General features: G+C 45.7%; 1 protein-coding gene across 1 annotated transcript in view; it reads left to right on the forward strand.

The window, feature by feature from the left end:
- The first annotated feature begins 1,172 nt into the window (after positions 1-1,172).
- Mfhas1 (multifunctional ROCO family signaling regulator 1) overlaps positions 1,173-17,748 on the forward strand; it is a 92,903-nt gene continuing 76,327 nt past the window's right edge. Inside the window, exon 1 of the mRNA XM_026402909.2 lies at positions 1,173-4,340. Within this exon, the coding sequence (XP_026258694.1) occupies positions 1,337-4,340 (3,004 nt within the window). The 5' untranslated portion in view covers positions 1,173-1,336. The remainder of the gene's footprint in view (positions 4,341-17,748) is intronic.

Consider the following 17,748-nt stretch of genomic DNA (forward strand, 5'->3'; position numbering starts at 1 on the left):
GTGTAGATATGATCTCAAAGACACCTTTCCTTACAGTGGGAGCATGAACCCGAGTTGAGTACTGTGAATTCTACCTGAAATAGCTGTCATTTCCTTGAACCCGTTCAGCAACAGGTACTATACTGTTTTTCACGCAGCTTTGGAAGATAAACAGGATACCCCAGACAAAACACTTTGCATTGCCCCTACCTCGACCACCCACATTAGGCCATGAGTCCCTCCCCTTTAGTTGGTCTGGCACAATAAGGGTCTCAATATTTGGCAAATGAGTGAATGAGTGCCTGCCTTTCCCTTTCTTTTGTTTAACCAATGTCTCATTCTAAGCTCCTGCAATGACACTCAGAACTCCGAATTCTGCCAGTTTCATTAGGGTGAGGATGTAAGAGTGGGTGTAAGGGGAAGTGGGTGAAGAACCAGACGGGAAACCAGCGGATCCCACAGAGGAAAAAAAAAGAAAGAAAAGAAAAGAAATCCTTAGAGACGTGGGGCCAACAAAGAGGCAGACGCAAGCGAATCTAATCACTAGAACCCGGAGCTCCAAATCAGCAGCGAGGACGGGTCCCCGTGCGCCTCCCGGCTGTCCACGTCGCTGGCCGCTCCTGACCGGGTGCCCCCAGCCCAGCACCCGGGGCTAGCCCGTGGCTCCCGCCCCCGGGGCGGTGCCGGGAACACGCGGCGCCTCCGCCGGTCACGTGGGGGCCGCTCCGCCGGGCGGCGCTGCCGCTTCCCGATCGCGCCCTCCCAGCGCCGGGGACGCGGCGCTCGCGCTCCCGCCCGAGCCCCAGGGAAGCGGAGACAAGGAGGCGCCGCCGCCCCCTCCTCGAGGCTGCTCCCCGGCCCTGCGCCCGCAGCATGCCCGCCGCGGAGCGGAGCGCCGCCCTCCTCCCGGAGCTCGTGGAGGCGACGACGCTGCCGGCCGCGGGGCCGCGGCTGCAAGGGTAGCGGGGCCGGAGTTGGGCACCCGGGCGCCGCAAGGCGGGCGGAGCGGGAGGAGAAGCAGGCATCCTCCGCGGCGTGGCGGGCGGCGGCCCTGCTGCCCGGCGCGCCCATGGCCCTGGAGGACGGAGAATGCGATCTGCACTCCGCGCCGGCCTCCGCCTCCCCCCGCGCCGCGTGCTCGGCGCCCCCCAGAGCTGCTCCGGTCGCCGCCGCCCCTCAGCTGCGGGCGCCGAGCCGCTAGCTGCGCTAGGACCCATAGCCGCTGGCCGCCGAGGGGCGGAGGCAAGGGAGGAGTGGGAGCGAGAGGGCCCGGGAGACGGGCGCCGGCCCGGGTGCAGCACGGCATGCAGCTGCGGGCTCCCGCGCCCGCGTGAGGGTGTCGGTCCCGGGCCCCGCCATGGCTGGGAAGGACAGTGGCAACCTGAAGACGGTGAGGTTGTGGCGGGACGCCGCCCTTCGCGCCAGGAAGCTGAGGAGCAACCTGCGACACCTAACCCTTAGCGCGGCTGGGGGCTGCCCCGGGGCCGGAGCCGGAGCGGATCCGCTCGAGTCCCCCGACGCTCCCCAGCTAGTGCTGCCAGCCAACATCGGGGACATCGAGGTGCTGAACCTGGGGAACAACGGCCTGGAGGAGGTGCCTGAAGGGCTGGGGTCGGCGCTTGGCAGCCTGCGCGTCCTGGTCCTGCGCAGGAACCGCTTTGCCCGGCTGCCCCCTGCGGTGGCCGAGCTTGGCCACCATCTCACGGAACTGGACTTGAGCCACAATCGGCTGACAGCCCTGGGCGCGGAGGTGGTGAGTGCCCTAAGGGAGCTGCGCAAGCTAAACCTCAGCCATAACCAGCTGCCTGCTCTGCCCTCCCAGCTGGGCGTCCTTGCCCACCTGGAGGAGCTGGATGTTAGCTTCAACCGACTGGCGCACCTGCCCGACTCACTCTCTTGCCTCTACCGCCTGCGCACCCTCGATGTGGACCACAACCAGCTCACTGCCTTTCCCCGGCAGCTGCTGCAACTGGCGGCCCTGGAGGAACTGGACGTGTCCAGCAACCGGCTGAAAGGCCTACCTGATGATATCAGTGCCCTGTGTGCCCTCAAGATCCTCTGGCTGAGTGGGGCCGAGCTTGGCACTCTGCCCATCGGCTTCTGCGAGCTAACCAGTTTGGAGAGCCTCATGCTAGACAACAACGGGCTGCAGGATCTGCCCACCCAGTTCAGCCAGCTGCAAAGACTCAAAATGCTCAATCTCTCTTCCAACCACTTTGAGGAGTTCCCTGCAGCTCTGCTGCCCCTGGCTGGTCTGGAGGAGCTTTACCTTAGTCGCAATCAGCTCACCTCAGTGCCATCCCTTATCTCGGGGCTGGGAAGGCTTCTCACTCTGTGGCTGGATAATAACCGCATCCGATACCTGCCCGACTCCATTGTGGAACTGACCGGCCTGGAGGAGCTGGTGCTGCAAGGGAACCAGATCGCGGTGCTTCCTGACAACTTTGGCCAGCTCTCCCGTGTGGGATTGTGGAAGATCAAGGACAACCCACTGATACAGCCCCCTTACGAGGTCTGCATGAAGGGGATCCCCTACATCGCGGCCTACCAGAAGGAGCTGGCTCATTCCCAGCCAGCCGTGCAGCCCCGTCTCAAGCTGCTCCTGATGGGGCATAAGGCTGCAGGAAAGACCTTGCTGCGACACTGCCTCACCGAGGAGATAGTGGAGGGAAGCCATGCAGGAGGGGACAAACAGAAGAACTACTCACCTTCCCCTCCTGCCAGTAGCAAGGGTATTGAGGTGACCAGCTGGACAGCTGATGCCTCCAGGGGTCTGAGGTTCATCGTGTATGATTTAGCTGGTGATGAAAGCTATGAGGTGATCCAGCCCTTCTTCCTCTCTCCAGGAGCCCTGTATGTGCTGGTAGTCAACTTGGCCACCTATGAACCACGCTGCTTTCCCAGTACTGTGGGCTCCTTCTTGCATCGAGTGGGGGCCCGGGTACCTCATGCTGTGGTGTGCATTGTGGGCACGCATGCAGACCTATGTGAGGAGCGGGAGCTGGAGGAGAAGTGTCTGGATATTCACCGCCAGATCGCCCTGCAGGAGAAGCACGATGCCGAGGGCCTGAGCCGTCTAGCCCAGGTGGTGGATGAGGCCTTGGCCCGGGACTTCGAGCTGCGCTCTGCCAGCCCCCATGCAGCCTACTATGGTGTTTCTGACAAGAACCTTCGGCGACGCAAGGCCCATTTCCAATACCTGCTCAACCACCGGCTGCAGATCCTCTCTCCGGTATTGCCTGTTAGCTGCAGGGACCCCCGCCAATTGCAGCGCCTTCGGGACAAGCTGCTTTCTGTAGCTGAGCACCGAGAAATCTTCCCCAACTTACATAGAGTCCTGCCGCGATCCTGGCAGGTGCTGGAGGAACTGCATTTCCAACCACCACAGGCACAACGACTTTGGCTAAGCTGGTGGGACTCTGCACGCCTGGGCCTGCAGGCAGGGCTGACCGAGGACCGACTGCAGAGTGCTCTTTCCTACTTGCATGAGAGTGGCAAGCTGCTCTACTTTGAGGATAGCCCGGCCCTCAAGGAGCACGTCTTCCACAACCTCACCCGCCTCATTGACATCCTCAATGTCTTTTTCCAGAGGGATGCTTCCTTGCTGCTGCATAAACTGCTACTAGGGACCAGTGGAGAGAGTGAGGGGGAGGGGGAAAGCTCCCCAGTGATGTCGCTGCCCACCCAGAGCCAGGACCTGCTCCGGGCCACCCAGCTCCATCACTATGTGGAGGGCTTTCTGCTGCATGGGCTCCTGCCAGCCCATGTCATTCGGTTGCTGCTTAAGCCTCATATCCAGGCTCAGCAGGACTTGCAGCTGCTGCTAGAGCTGCTGGAGAAGATGGGACTCTGTTACTGCCTCAATAAACCCAAGGGCAAGCCTTTGAATGGGTCCACAGCTTGGTACAAGTTCCCATGCTATGTGCAGAACGAGGTGCCCCATGCAGAGGCATGGATTAATGGGACCAACCTAGCGGGGCAGTCTTTTGTGGCTGAGCAGCTGCAGATTGAGTATAGTTTTCCCTTTACCTTTCCACCTGGGTTGTTTGCACGCTACAGTGTCCAGATCAACAGCCATGTGGTGCACAGGTCAGATGGTAAATTTCAGATCTTTGCATATAGAGGAAAAGTTCCTGTGGTGGTGAGTTACAGACCTGCCAAGGGGGTCCTGCAGCCAGATACCCTGTCCATTGCCAGCCATGCATCATTACCAAATATATGGACCGCGTGGCAAGCCATCACCCCCTTGGTAGAGGAACTGAATGTCCTACTTCAGGAATGGCCTGGACTGCACTACACCGTGCACATCCTCTGTTCTAAGTGCCTTAAGAGGGGGTCGCCCAATCCACACGCTTTCCCAGGTAAGTGGAGAGAAGGTCACAGTTCTGTGGTGTGTTGCAAGTTGCATTGGTGGGATATTTGTTGCTAATTTGGCAGAATGTTTACTTAACCTCACAGGTTCCTTAGGGAAGCTTTGCAGGGTAAATATTGGGAGTTTTGGGGACAAGCAAAGGGCACTGAGTACCTGAGAAACATGAAATACCTTCACAAGTGTCATCTTCTCCTAACATTTCCCATCTCCTTTCCCCTCCTCTTAATTTAGCCACATTTTGTGGAAGGAAATTTCAGGTGGTTGAACAGAAGCTGGGACTAGAGTGACATTAGTCACTTGCCAAGCCTTGACTGTCAGGCAAATTAGACAGAGGGAGGAGTCTGGATTGGGTCTGCGGTCCTTTTCTTTTGTTTAAATCCAAAGTGCAGTCTTCAAGTCACAGTGATGGCTCACTCTTCTTAAGAAATTTCAAAGAAGAATGTTCTGTAATTGGGGGCGAATGGTGGATGAGTAAAGACAAACATTTCAGACTGCCATGCATGACTAAATCCTGAGATTGCTGTTTCACCCCACACACTCTGGGGCATGAAAAAGATTGCTGAAATCTCTGAGGGGAGTTTCCTTGGGTATTTCCTGGCAATTTTGAGCTTTATAGACATACAGTTTGTTTCTTGGTACATGTTAAGAGATGGAGTGCTCTGGCAGAAATGGAAGGGACAAAAAGCTGACAAGAATCCTCTAGGGAGGTTTTCCAACAGACTTTTCTTTTTTTTCTTTTTGAAACCATCATAGGCGAGTGGGAGAATTTCATGACTAGTTGTCTGGGGTTTATTTTCTTTGTCAGATTTTATTTCCTTTTTTTTTTTTTTCCAGAGCAATTTTAGATTTATAGTAAAACTGAACAGAAGGAATGGAGATGTTCCATTTCGCCCTGCCCCCAGGCGTGCACAGCCTCCCACCCCATCATCAGCACCTTGTACCAGGATGGTACATTGGTTCCAATCCATGAACCTGCACTGACACGTCATTATCACCCAAAGTTCCCAGTTGACCTTAGAGTTCACTCTTTGTGTTGTACATTCTGTGAGTTTGGCCAAATGTAGAATGACATGTGTCTGCCATTGTTTTGTCATAAAGAAGATTTTCACTGTCCTGAAGAGCCTCTCCACTGGTTTATCTACCTCCCTTGCCCTCCCAGTCTCGCCAACCTCTGATCATTTTATTGCCTTTTCCTTCTCTGGGATTTTTTTTTTTTTTTTTTGAGATTTGTTAATTAATCTCAAACAAGTGTTTAGCTGGGAATGTGTCTGTTTCTCATTTTTTGGGGGGTTCTTAAACTCATTTTGTGGAACAAGCTTGGTGAACAGCATTATGAGAGTCCTAGGCATAAACCATATGGCAATTGTGTCATTGCCAGTGGCTTACCTTGGTCCCCTGGGCACTTTGAGGGGTGATAAAATGGAAGACTACACACCACTCTGACCTTTGTCCTGGTCAGAGTGCCAACAAAAATACAGTTCCTAATAGTATCAGGAAGGAATCGGATACCAATATTTCCGAAGGTAACATCTTTCCGTTGCCCTAGATCTAGGCTGAGTTTAATTCGTTTTGAAAAAAGCCACTATATTGGGTTACCAGTCAACTGAGCCTTTCATTCTGTACCACTGTCTGGCATCTTGTCACAGTTCATGACTTGGTGGACTCTTCAGTTTGTTTTGTATTTACCATTGTAACTTATCCATGGAAGTAAAATACTTCCTTGTGTGTTGCTAACTTGCATAAAGTGGTTGAGAGTTACATTGTCACAGAGTAGCTTATTGAAGGTGCTACCTAAGACCAGTTTGTAATCCAGAGATGAAGCATTAATAAAACCAATGTTGTTAACAACAAAGGGAAAGACATGGGTTATTGAACAAGTAAGGATCTGTACAGAGGAATTCCAAGGCCTTTGAGAAGTAAACAGTGAGGCTGTTTTATCCCCCCAAACCTTCGCTCTTTATCTTTTAACAATCATAAATTCTACAGACAAGTTGTACTAAGATGCAGAACAAGCCCATTCTCTTTATTTTTTTGTCCTGTCAGCCATTCACCTGAGGTACACCTGGTTGGCAGGCCAGGCTACAAGGAAGTGATTAATTTTTCAACTTGCAAAACAGAAACAAAAATTTTTGGTTGAAAAACTGTTAAATCTTATGTATTGATTAGGACTGAATCATTGGTCATTTTCAGAATTTTTATTTCATATTTATAATCAGAAATGTCATCTTTTTGATTTGTTTATGATGGTATTTTTTCCCCCAAAGTATCAAAGGGCTCAGAATAGTGGGGCATGTGATTTAAGTACCTTTTTTATTAAATTATGAAGACAAAGAAAAAACCACATCTTCCTCTTTTATGTTTTTCTGTGATTGTCATGATTTGTTACTAATTATCACAATTTTAAAAGATTTGGTAGGAGCTAAAATAATAAAAGTTAGAAGGTGATGTGGGAACAATTATAATGTTTGTTCAGTTAGGGTATGCATTAAAAATGCACTCATTAAACCACTATGTTAAAACAATTCAAGAGAATCCCTTGAATCTAGTTGTAGCCTTTTGTTGTTTAAAAAAAGTCATTTTACTATTTAGGAATATAAAAATTGGTTATTTAGTTTTATATTTACTTACAAGTATCAAGTCCTGTAAATTATAACAATATTATATACAGTAGTTAAAAAAAAAACAAAACTGGATTTTTAGTTTGTTTTTTAACTTTGGGACACTGCAGGAAGAATATATAACAAGTTACTGTCTTCCTTGATATTATCCAGAAGAAACACAAAGTTGCATTACTATCTTTTAAAATGTTTTTATGCAAGAAGCCAGTTTGGCCCTGTCCTCTTAAATTTTCTGGCCTGAACTGCATTAATGTAGTTGGCTGATGTAAGTATAATACTAGATTTCTCTTTTCTTGTTTTAGTTTTGGAAATGTAAATGTTTTGGAAACTACTCAGTCTGCAACCATTGGTTAAAAGCTCTTATAAAAAAAAAAAAGATCTAATCAAGCTGTCAGAGAGATTTTTTGTCTTGTTTAAGACAGTTGGGCTGAGCCCCAGGAGAATGCTTTCTCAGGGACCCACTACTGTCTGCCTCCTTAGAGGCTTCCTTTCCTTGTGCTCTTGGCCTGCTGGTCATTTGGTTCTGTGTTCCGATCTGAGAGCATGCTTCTCTGTGTGGAATAGTTATATATTTTTCTAGTCTATCAGTATGATACTTAAGCCAGAAAAGTCCAGTACTACTGTGGATGTATTGACTAAGACTTGGTGGCTGGAACATTGGCCTGCAGCAAGATTAGACTGCTTGGATATTCCATTTCAACGACTGAATGAACGCTGTGTGTTCTTCAATTGGAAGAGTGTGTCTTAGTCCAACTTGGCACTGAATGTGCATTTTCACCCCAAATCCTACCTCCCGAATCATTAAAGGTCATTTTTAAGAATAATGAGAAAGCAAATCCAAATCAGTAAACCCAGTTAGTCGTATGGCGTTCTTTAACTACCTTGTCTTTCATTCACTCAATGACAACATGAAGAGCTTTCTATACCTCCCGCCAGGTATCGGTTGCCCCCTCTTCAGTCCCTTGCACCTGGTGTGTACCTGTCTGATGACGCTCAGTGTATTTTGCCTTATTCCACTGGCGTAGGAGTAAGTCATAACATCTCTTTGGTGGGATGGCTCACTTGCCTCTTCCAAGCAGGGAGGCACACACACACAAACACACACACCTGAGGCTTTGTCATCTCTGGGAGAGTCCCTCTGATGTTCCCTGAATCATTGTTTGGTCTTTTGTGAGAAATACCTTTTCTTCTTTGTCATTTTCATACTCTGTCAAGTTTCCAGGTAGTAATGTGATGATGATCTGGCCCCTCGGGGCTCCCCCCACCTCCAAATGTTCTTCCAGCCTCCCCTTTGTGTCTGTGTTGCTGGTCTTGCCCTTGAATGGGTCCTTCATTTTGACCACTGAAGCAAAGCGAAATTCTTGCCTTATTATATCTAAGTTTTAGAATTACTGGAATTTGAGCATGACCCAGTTGTTTGGATTGAATTAGTCATTGTTTTTAATTTTACAAAGGTTATTCAATATCTTTTTAGTTTTAGCTTTATTAATATTGATGCTCCTTGGCTTTTATTTTATTTTATTATTATTTTTTTTGAACAGGCTGCTTTGAACTCCTGGGGACTTTGTTTCGTATAAAAATAAAAAATGCAGTGGAAAATAAAAAATAAAAAAATAAAAAAATAAAAAATGCAGTGGAAGAAGAACCGTGTGGAATTAAACGCAAAGACGGGAAAGGTCTCGGGGCTGTTCAAATGAGTTTAACTATTAGATGACTTCTTTCAGTTCCAGGGCAGAATCGCAAGTCCATCTCTGCACAAGTGGTTTAGAACTTTCCAGAGAAAGTGATTTTTATTTGTTAATAGGCATCTTACATCTCAGTCTGCTGCCTGTTCCTTCCTCTTACTCCCCAGTAGACCTTGCCTGTTTTGGTTTTTGCTCATCTATTTCATCAAATACACTTTTACAGGGTGTGCTTCATAGAGCTGTTTGGGGGGTTGGGTAAGGGAATGGTTTAGGAAAACAGTCTTACCCGTGTCCGGGAAGAAATGTGGGGTTTCACAGAAAGGATGGATTGGACACATCTGGTTGTTTTCTCCATCAACTCCTTAACCGGCTTCTCTCCATTGGAGCCTATTTTGATTAAGGACCATAATCAGATCCATAGGGTGCCTTTTGCTTTAGCTTTTGAAAACCAGAGGCAAAAGCTGGCCTCCCTTGTCTCCTGCAGCCTCAGTGCTCTTGTGTCCAGGCAGTGGAGAGCTGCTTCACGTCCCCAGTCTCTGTGGAAAGTACATCAGATGGGATCTGCCTAGGGCAGGGCCAGCCTAGCCTCAGATCTCCCAGGATCCACGTATCTGGTTACAAAACCAGTTGCTGGTGGTTGTCAGGTTCTCTTCTTCAGGGACTGGCAACCTTCACTTCATTGGGGAGGGACTAGGTGGCCCCACTTAGCCCACATGATCCCATGCTGCTCTAGCACTGGGGAAGCTGGGCCTCTCAGAGGGACGGAGGCATCTCAGATGGCCGCAGAATGCATGTGACCACGTGTCATCGAACCACAAAGACCCTCTCGAATGTTATTACCGATGCATATTACCCACAGTGTTCACTGTCCCCGAGTTCTGATGTCTTGGGCCATGGGACAACAGCAGTCTTTGCCTGACACAGGGCTGAGCAGGTGGAAGGGGCTCAATGTGCCTTGGTTATTTTTGAAAGAACTCAAGAAATTCTAGTGACTCTTGATTCCTTGCGAGAGCTTTGGGTGTTTATGATGTTGTTGATCTTAAAGCTTGTAGTTAAGGGAGGTACATCTGATTTCCCCACGAAATTGTTCTGGTATGCTTATTCCTGCCCTCTGAAGCCCCCTCCTAATTCTGACAGAAGTGGGAGGGTGGTGGGCAAGGGGCAGCTTAACAGGGCGCCAGGGTGAGTTGAGAGTCAGAGTTGACCACTGAAAGCCTTTTGCCACCTGACCTCATGTTCATTCTCCTTGAGGCAATGAACACCCCTTCTTCCCAAAGCCTACTGTTCTGTAACTCTCTCTAAGGAAGCTCCAACCTTCCCAAACATTGGCTTCTATAAGAGGAAAAGGATAGATGAAGAGGAGCATGAGGATGTGCAGGGTGGAGGTGGAATGGGTCTGGGAAGAAAGATATTTCTGGTGGTTTGTACCAGCAGCTTTGCCTTCTTCCTGGTGATGTTGCTTTCCAGAAACTCTGTCCTGGCTAAGCCCGCTGGTTTTAGTTCATGGAAGAATGTGGAAGAGTTGCTGGCTGTCATGCAGATACAATTCTGTGTATGGTGTATACTATGGAGGCAGCGTGGATAACAATTCCCAGACACTAGTGCCAGCAGGACTGACTTATTTGTGGAGATGGAAAAGGAAAATTTTTGAGTTATTTTTATTTTTGGCACTAAATGCTTGCAAACATTTTCTCATATTTTTCCTTCCTTAACATCATCTCTTAGCTGAAAATAAATGAGGCTTGATTTCTTAAAGAGTGAATTAGTGAAAAGCCATCAGCCACATTTTGCTTTCTTTAGCTGTAAATTTATGGAAGACAAAGAATACGAAGTGTGAAAGCTGCAGAGGCAAGAGGCTGTAGGCATGGGGTGACGGGCATGGGGTGACGGGCATGGGGTGACGGGCGGTTGATTTGCAGGATCATTGTGAGCCTGGGGGCTATTTCACCACCCTCAGGAAGGGACTTCTTGCTCATGGCCTGCAGCCTGGGCAGCCAGGCTGGTCCAGCTATTTTGTTCACTTTTGCAAATCTGTGCACAAGTGTGCTTGGGAGAAGGGCAAGGAGGACAGGAAAACGGGAGTGATGTCAAGCCTGCTCCTTGGCTGCTCCTGCTGGTGTGTGGCCACTCTGCTCTTCGGGTGGGGTGGCTGAATGAGTCAAGCGCCTGCTGCTGCTGCTGCTGCTGCTATTGCTCCTCCTCTTCCCCCATCCCCCTCTTCCTTTTCTCTTCCTCTTTTGAGGCGGAATTGACATAACGTGAAATTAATCATTTAAAAGTGAACAATCGCTGGGCATTTCCCTCCTTCACAGACTTGTGCAACCACCACCTCTAAGTCAAGTGCTTGTCTAGGCAAGGAGCGCTCGGGCTGTGGGTGGCTTTCTTCCCGGGGGGGAACTGGCTGGGAATTCTTTCCCCAGGCTCTTGGTGGGAAGTTTCCTTCTAGGGCATGTCTTAAGCAGAGTAGGGATTGGATTCTTGTGTTGGCCTTAAGATGCTGATTGATTGAACACCTTTTCCAGGGTTGTAGTGAGAACCCTCTTATTCAATGTTGATAAGAGGACCAGACACAGGCCATCCCGGCCCTCTGTTCTGTCCTGTGGGGAATATGATTTAATGGGACACTGGGAAGGACACAGGGAGGAGAAGCACATGTGAGGGCTGGGGAATTGCTGTCTTCTGCACACAACTCTTTTTCTCATTCATCTTGAGCGGATCTGAGGGAAAGGGGAGCAAGTGGCAGTGGCACAGAATTAGGACAGATGAAACAGAAAAGTGGACCCTATGTTTATTAGCTTGGTTCTGTCATCAGTCACTGTTGATACAGCTACAGGCAGAAGTTTGCACTGAACTGAGAGTTTTAGGAGAATAAAATAAAATCAAATCTGACCTTGGGCCATAGGGAGCTGAGGTGGGATCTTGGCTAATGTCATTGCCCATTCTTCTTTTTTTTTCTTTTTTTTTTTTGGCACCTGGGATTGAATCCAGGGGTACTCACCACTGAGCCACATTCCTAGTTCTCTTTTATATTTTATTTAGACACAGGGTCTTGCTGAGTTGCTTAGGGCCTTGATAAGTTGCTGAGGCTGGCTTTGAACTCACGATCCTTCTACCTCTGCTTCCTCAGCTGCTGTGATTATAGGTAAGCCCCACCACATCCGTTGATTAATTGTCAGTTCTTGAGTATATGGAATCTGACCACGTATGGAGAAAATCATTTGTGTGTATTTGAGAAATTACTGGAAAGAGAGAAAAAAAAAAATCCTGGCTTTCGAGTTTTCCAGAAAAAAAGAAAAAAAAATGCTTGTGCTGAAAAAAAACTGGCCACAGCTTTGACGTTTACTTGACATGGATGAGGACGAGGTGGGAAGCAATGCCCCAGGTCATTCTTTCCAATTGCTTTTCAGTCTGGATCATTTGTTTGCAGACCAGGCAGACCTTGAGAGGGTGTATGTGAGGCTTTCTTAAAAGTTCCAAGAACTTATCGTCCTTTTTGAAGGAAAGAAATGGTTCTTCATCAGGAATCTGTACCTTCCTCAGTCATTTATGGATTTGCTCCCATTTTGGAAGGGATTGAAGTCATCAGTCATTTCCAAACACCAAACACTTTGAATGATCACTGACTCAAAAGACCGTGAATGAAGTTGGACGCTGTTGTAATAAAAAGATATGACTGCTCTTTAGCTGTCTTTGTTGAGGGATGCTTTGTTGTAGTGCTTTCCTATTACTAGGCTATAAATGTTGAGAGAATTAAAGAGTTAATTTTCTTACGATCCTCCCTACCCCTAAGATGAAGCATATGCTATTAACACTGTGTTAGCACTTGGTTACAGCAGTGGTGAATTCTGGGGTAGTAACATCAGCTTTCATCTCTTCCTCATTCCTTCCTTTCATTCCTTCTATCCTTTTCCTTTTTTTTTTTTTTTTGACAAAAGAGGGTTTTTTTTTTTAAAAAGGTAATAGGAGAAATATAAAATCAGAAAATATTTCTCTTAGGTGCTATTGTTTATCAACTTTACTGCTGCAGTGAGGTTTTTATTTCTCAGGCCATAAAGTTTATTTGTTGTGTGTACCCTCACCTCTGCTTTTTTTGAGAGCATAGGTGTGGAGAAGATGATGAGACTGGGTGACAATGTTGGGACTATACCATGTTCCAGAGACAGTGTGAAGTGCCCTGTATGGGCCATCTCCTGCAGTCCTGCAGGCACCCTGTGAAGTAGGTTTCATTACCACCTCCATTTTCAGATGGAGAAACTGAGGTTTAGAAATTAAGTGAACTTCCCAGAGTGAGAGGGCTCTGGGGTTTTAGCCCAGCCTTCTGCTCCTACCTGCTGCCTCTACCTGCTGGCCTGTCCTGCCTCTCAGTTGACTTAGGCACACTTTCCAGCATGCACAAACTCACCTGCCTTCCCTCCTCTTTCTGTGTTACTATGAGGTGGACCTACAGAGACCTGCCACAGGAGGCCTGCGGGGGTCCTAATCAGGTGGGGTGAGAGGCAGGGAGAGCTCTGCTGGAGGTCTCAGAGAAGAATCCATGATGATTTTCAGGTAGTCACATAAAGAATTAGAGAACAGGGGCATTTCCAATTAGAATGGCATTTAAACAGGCAGGAAGGGCTCAGGCCTGGGTGTGTTTGTGTGTATATGTGTATACACAGAAGCATTTAGCAATGGTAATAAGGAAGACGTAATGCATAATATTTCAATTATGTTCCTGAACTGGATAACATTTGCCAGTCACTCCTGCTGACCCATAAAGTAGAATTTTGGAAGCTTTATCCTAGTATGTTTCTTTGTCATCAGGCCAGACTCTATTGAGCCCATGGAAAAGATTTATGGCGGGGACAACTGAAGGGTGGTTTCAGATGATTTGCTCAGACCCATGATCAAATGATTGTTGGGCTAACAAAACACTTGCTCTGTAGATCCATGTCTAAGCATGCCACTGGCCACATCCGAGGCCAGGGAGAAAAGGAGCATTGGTTATTCTAACAGCCAGAGAGCTGCCTGCCTGTGTAATCCCTCGGAATGTAGCCAAGAACATTGATTTTCCTTGCTTACTCTAACAGACCCCGCAATAAAGGCAAATTTGGACCTAACACAATTAGCATTTTATTGTGGGCCTTTTGCATTTCAATCTCTATATACTTTCTTTTATTTCTTTATACTTTCTTTATACACTACAGACTAACTGAAAATATATTTTTAATTAACTTTTTTTTTTTTTTTTTTTTGCTGTTGGAACACCAGCTCTTACACATTTCATTTGTTTGGACATGAATTACCATGCTGAGACGGTGGTTTCTTGCACCTTACATCCTATGATAGGATTTGAATTTGTCTTCCCTTGCTTCTCAGTTTATCAGAATATACTTAAAATACCTTTTAGTTGAAATGCTAGGAAGTACAGGAAAGTTTTAAAACTTACTTTTTAACCTATGTTTACTCCCCCCACCCCCATTCCTGGGGATTTAATCCAGGGGAATTCCGTCAGCAAGCTACACTCCCAGTCCTTTTAATATTTTGATACAGGGAGTCAGTTGCTTAGCCTAGCCTTGAACTCGAGATCCTTCTGCCTCAGCCTCCCAAGTCACTGAGATTACAGGCATGTGCACCCATGTCTAGCTACGTTTAGCTTCTATTTTGACATGAAACAAAGGATTTTGTTTAAAACGGAAGCAGTATGGTATGGCGGTTAGTTGTAAGGGTTCTGGGGATAGACTGCTGGGTTCCAATCCCTGTTCTACCACCTGTCATCTGTGTGATGTTGGGAGTCGTCATGGTTTCTGTCTTATAGAGTGGTCCTGAGGATAGAGTTAATGCAGGTAAAAAGCTTAGAAAGATGCCTGACACATGGAAGCGGTCAATAGATGTTGACTCTTGCCGTGACTGCCAAAATTCCAGAAGGTACAAAAGGCTAAAAGGTATATTTGAAAATCTGATAAGGTTGTGGATAAAACTCTTCTTTTTTTTTCATAACAGGGGTAGAGAACAGTGTGATCCTTGTTTATAAATACCTTATGTCTTTTAAAAAATGCTTCCTCCCCTTATTAAAACATATAGATTTTGGAGGATACAGTTAAAAAATTGCTCAGAGCTGATATACAGCATAATCATACTACATGTTTTGCTATTTCTTTCAGGTATTCCCCTCCAAACCCCATCCCAACTATAAGCTTAGGTTTTAAAATGCATAGTTATTTTGTTGTATAAATAATTCAAATATTGATTTTTTAAGCCAAATCTATTATGTATATAGTTTGATGGAATTAATACCTACACAATAATTATAAGTGCTTATAGAGTACATCAAGGTGATTTTACCTTTGTTTGTTAATGTTTTTGGGTACTGGGATTGAACTCAGGGGTGCTCAACCACAGAGCCACATTCCCAGCCCTATTTTGTATGTTATTTTGAGTCGGGGTCTCACTGAGTTGCTTAGTGCTTCTCCATTGCTAAGGCTGGCTTTTGAACTCTCCATTGTCCTGCCTCAGCTACCAAGCTGCTGGGATTACAGGAGTATGCCACCATGCCCAGCTACCTTTGTTAATTTAACCTCATGTTACCTTGGTGTAACCATCTGGGGACTCTTTAAGTTTATTTTTTTTCCAATTCTGTGATGACTGCATTTTTTTATAAAAGCTCTTTCCTGTTTGGACAGTAATCTCCAAAGTGGAATCATTGCATGAAAGACAAAGAAAGTCATTAAGTCTCAATTCATATAGATGTTGCTTTCCATGAGGGCGGCACAGCTTATATGTCTATCTACTTTGAATGCAAGATCTCTTTCTCTGTGCTTGCTCGACACTGGATGTTATCTTAAAAATGCACTAACATTTAATGGAAAAATGGTATCCCACTGGCAATTCAAAATTCTAATCTGTGACTGTAAGTGTTTCTTGTAGGCACATTCCCTAATTGTGTTGCTGCTTTTCTGAGTTCTCTGATAATGCTTTTAGCATCGTTTGAGTGGTTTTTGTTTTTTTGTGTCTTACATTGTTTTTAATTTTTTTTTTGTCACAGTGTTTTACCAGTTTATATTAACTCTTCATATATTAAAGGTAATAACCTCATAGCTATCATATTTAAGGCATTTTTTTCTAGCTTGTTTGCCTTTTCAATTGCTTAGGAAGTTTTGATGTTTTGAGGTTTTAAATATCATTCAATATAGTTGATAGTTCCTTGTTTCTTCCAGAACTTTAAAAAAATAGCATTATTATTATTTTTAAATACACAGAAGTAACAGAAGAAATGACACAGTGATTTTTTTCCCCTACATAATTTTAACTGACATTAAAACAAATAATGTCTGTATTTGAATAGTAAATCCAGTAGCCAATGCTTCCCACCTTTCCCAAGCTGGGCTCATTTCTCCTCTGTAAAATGTTTCTTATGATTTCTTTCAGGGAAAATAAGGCATGTATTTACATATCTTTTACTCAAAGAGATCATGCTATTATGCTCATTGTTCTGTATCTTGCATTTGGTCACTTAAGAGTATAGTTTGGATATGCTTTCATATGAGTAGTCCTAAACCTATAGCCTGTTCATGTATTTATGCCTCATGTAATATTCTACCCATGACTGTACTGTTTAGTCAGACCTATACTGACAGACCTTTGTTCCTTTCCAAGTTTTTTTTTTTTTTTTATAGATTTTAAGCTAAAAAGTTTAAGAAATACTCGATTTTATTTCTTTCAAGATTAGCAGTCCTGCTTTGCGCTCAGAACACTCTTGAGATGCAATTAGAAAAAGACAAATCTCTGAATCAGAATGGTGGGACATAAAAAGAGGCTTGGGAATTATGAAAGCGTAATTTTGTGATTTAAAACAAAGGTAATGTTTTTAATTGGCCTTTGTGATGCATATTGGAACCCTATTGTTTTCCTCATAATTATGCATTTCACAGCTTCATTTATCCACTATCACAGAATGCAAGATGCAATGTTTAGACCTAGCAATAATTACAAATCTTGAATGTTTACAAATAAACAGACCACGGATCAAAATAAGACTGTGGCAGCAAGAATAATGCTCTGGCCGTGTAAGAAATCAATGAAAAAAAAAATTGGTAATGAACCGTATCTCGCTGGTTCAGAACACTGTGCAGCCTTCCTACCCAGCTGTTATCCAGAGGAAATCTGCCTGTGCCAGCATAGCCCTTTTTCCTTTCTGTCCCAGGCTTCCCCTCTGGAGTTCCGCCCTGTCACACTGTCGTATTTTCTAGACCTAGGCTTGGTGTGTTTTGCATAGGACCTGTACTTTGGGTGTTTTGTCCTCATAGCAAGTGGGGGTATAAAATTTAAGAGATTACCCACATTGTTTGCTTTTCTCTGTGGGTAATGAATAAAGAATGAGTCTAATCCAGCACACTAAAATGTGTTTGACCTGGAAAAACAGTAAACAATGAAATCCTGTTTTAGTTGCTTTTGTGTTTAAAAGATAGTTATGGGCATATTTTCTTATTTTTGAAGCTAACAAAGTCATTAGTCAGCCTTGTAGAGTTAAGAGTTTTTTTTTTTTTTTTTTTAAACAGGATCCATTGAACTGTGGTCTTTAAATTCCCTCCTCTCATCCTAAGTGACCAAATCAATACAGACAGTTGGAAGGAAGAGGGCAGGCCACATTTTCCTGTGAACATGTTATTAAAAAAATATATTCCCTGGGATTCTCTTGACTCACGGCCTAGCTGGGGTGCCTTTGATTGGAGAGGGTTGCTGCTCATGAATTGCATGGAAAGAACTAAAAATAGAAATGTGAATTTTCCAGAAGAACATTGTGATGCCAAAAAACAGCCCTCTGGTCCTCGGAGAGCTGGGCTGTTTTGTGCCCAGGATAGGATAGGACAGTAAAAGGGAATGCAAAACCTCTGTAGGGTGCATCTGTCCCCAAGGCTGATACCACTTAGCCTCAGACGGCTCATGAAAGGCACATCCCTGGTTGTCCCCTTCTGGCTCTTCCAAGATGTTTTGGTGCCTCTCTTGGGCGAAGCAGGTGTTCTTTTGAATTTACTTCCTTTATTAAGCCTCTGTATCTATGTATGCCTTTTCCCCTCTCCAAGAAAAACACTTGTGCATGTTCTCTGCTTCTCCC

Source organism: Urocitellus parryii, chromosome 14 (genome assembly GCF_045843805.1).
Source record: "Urocitellus parryii isolate mUroPar1 chromosome 14, mUroPar1.hap1, whole genome shotgun sequence".
Lineage (NCBI taxonomy): Eukaryota > Metazoa > Chordata > Mammalia > Rodentia > Sciuridae > Urocitellus > Urocitellus parryii.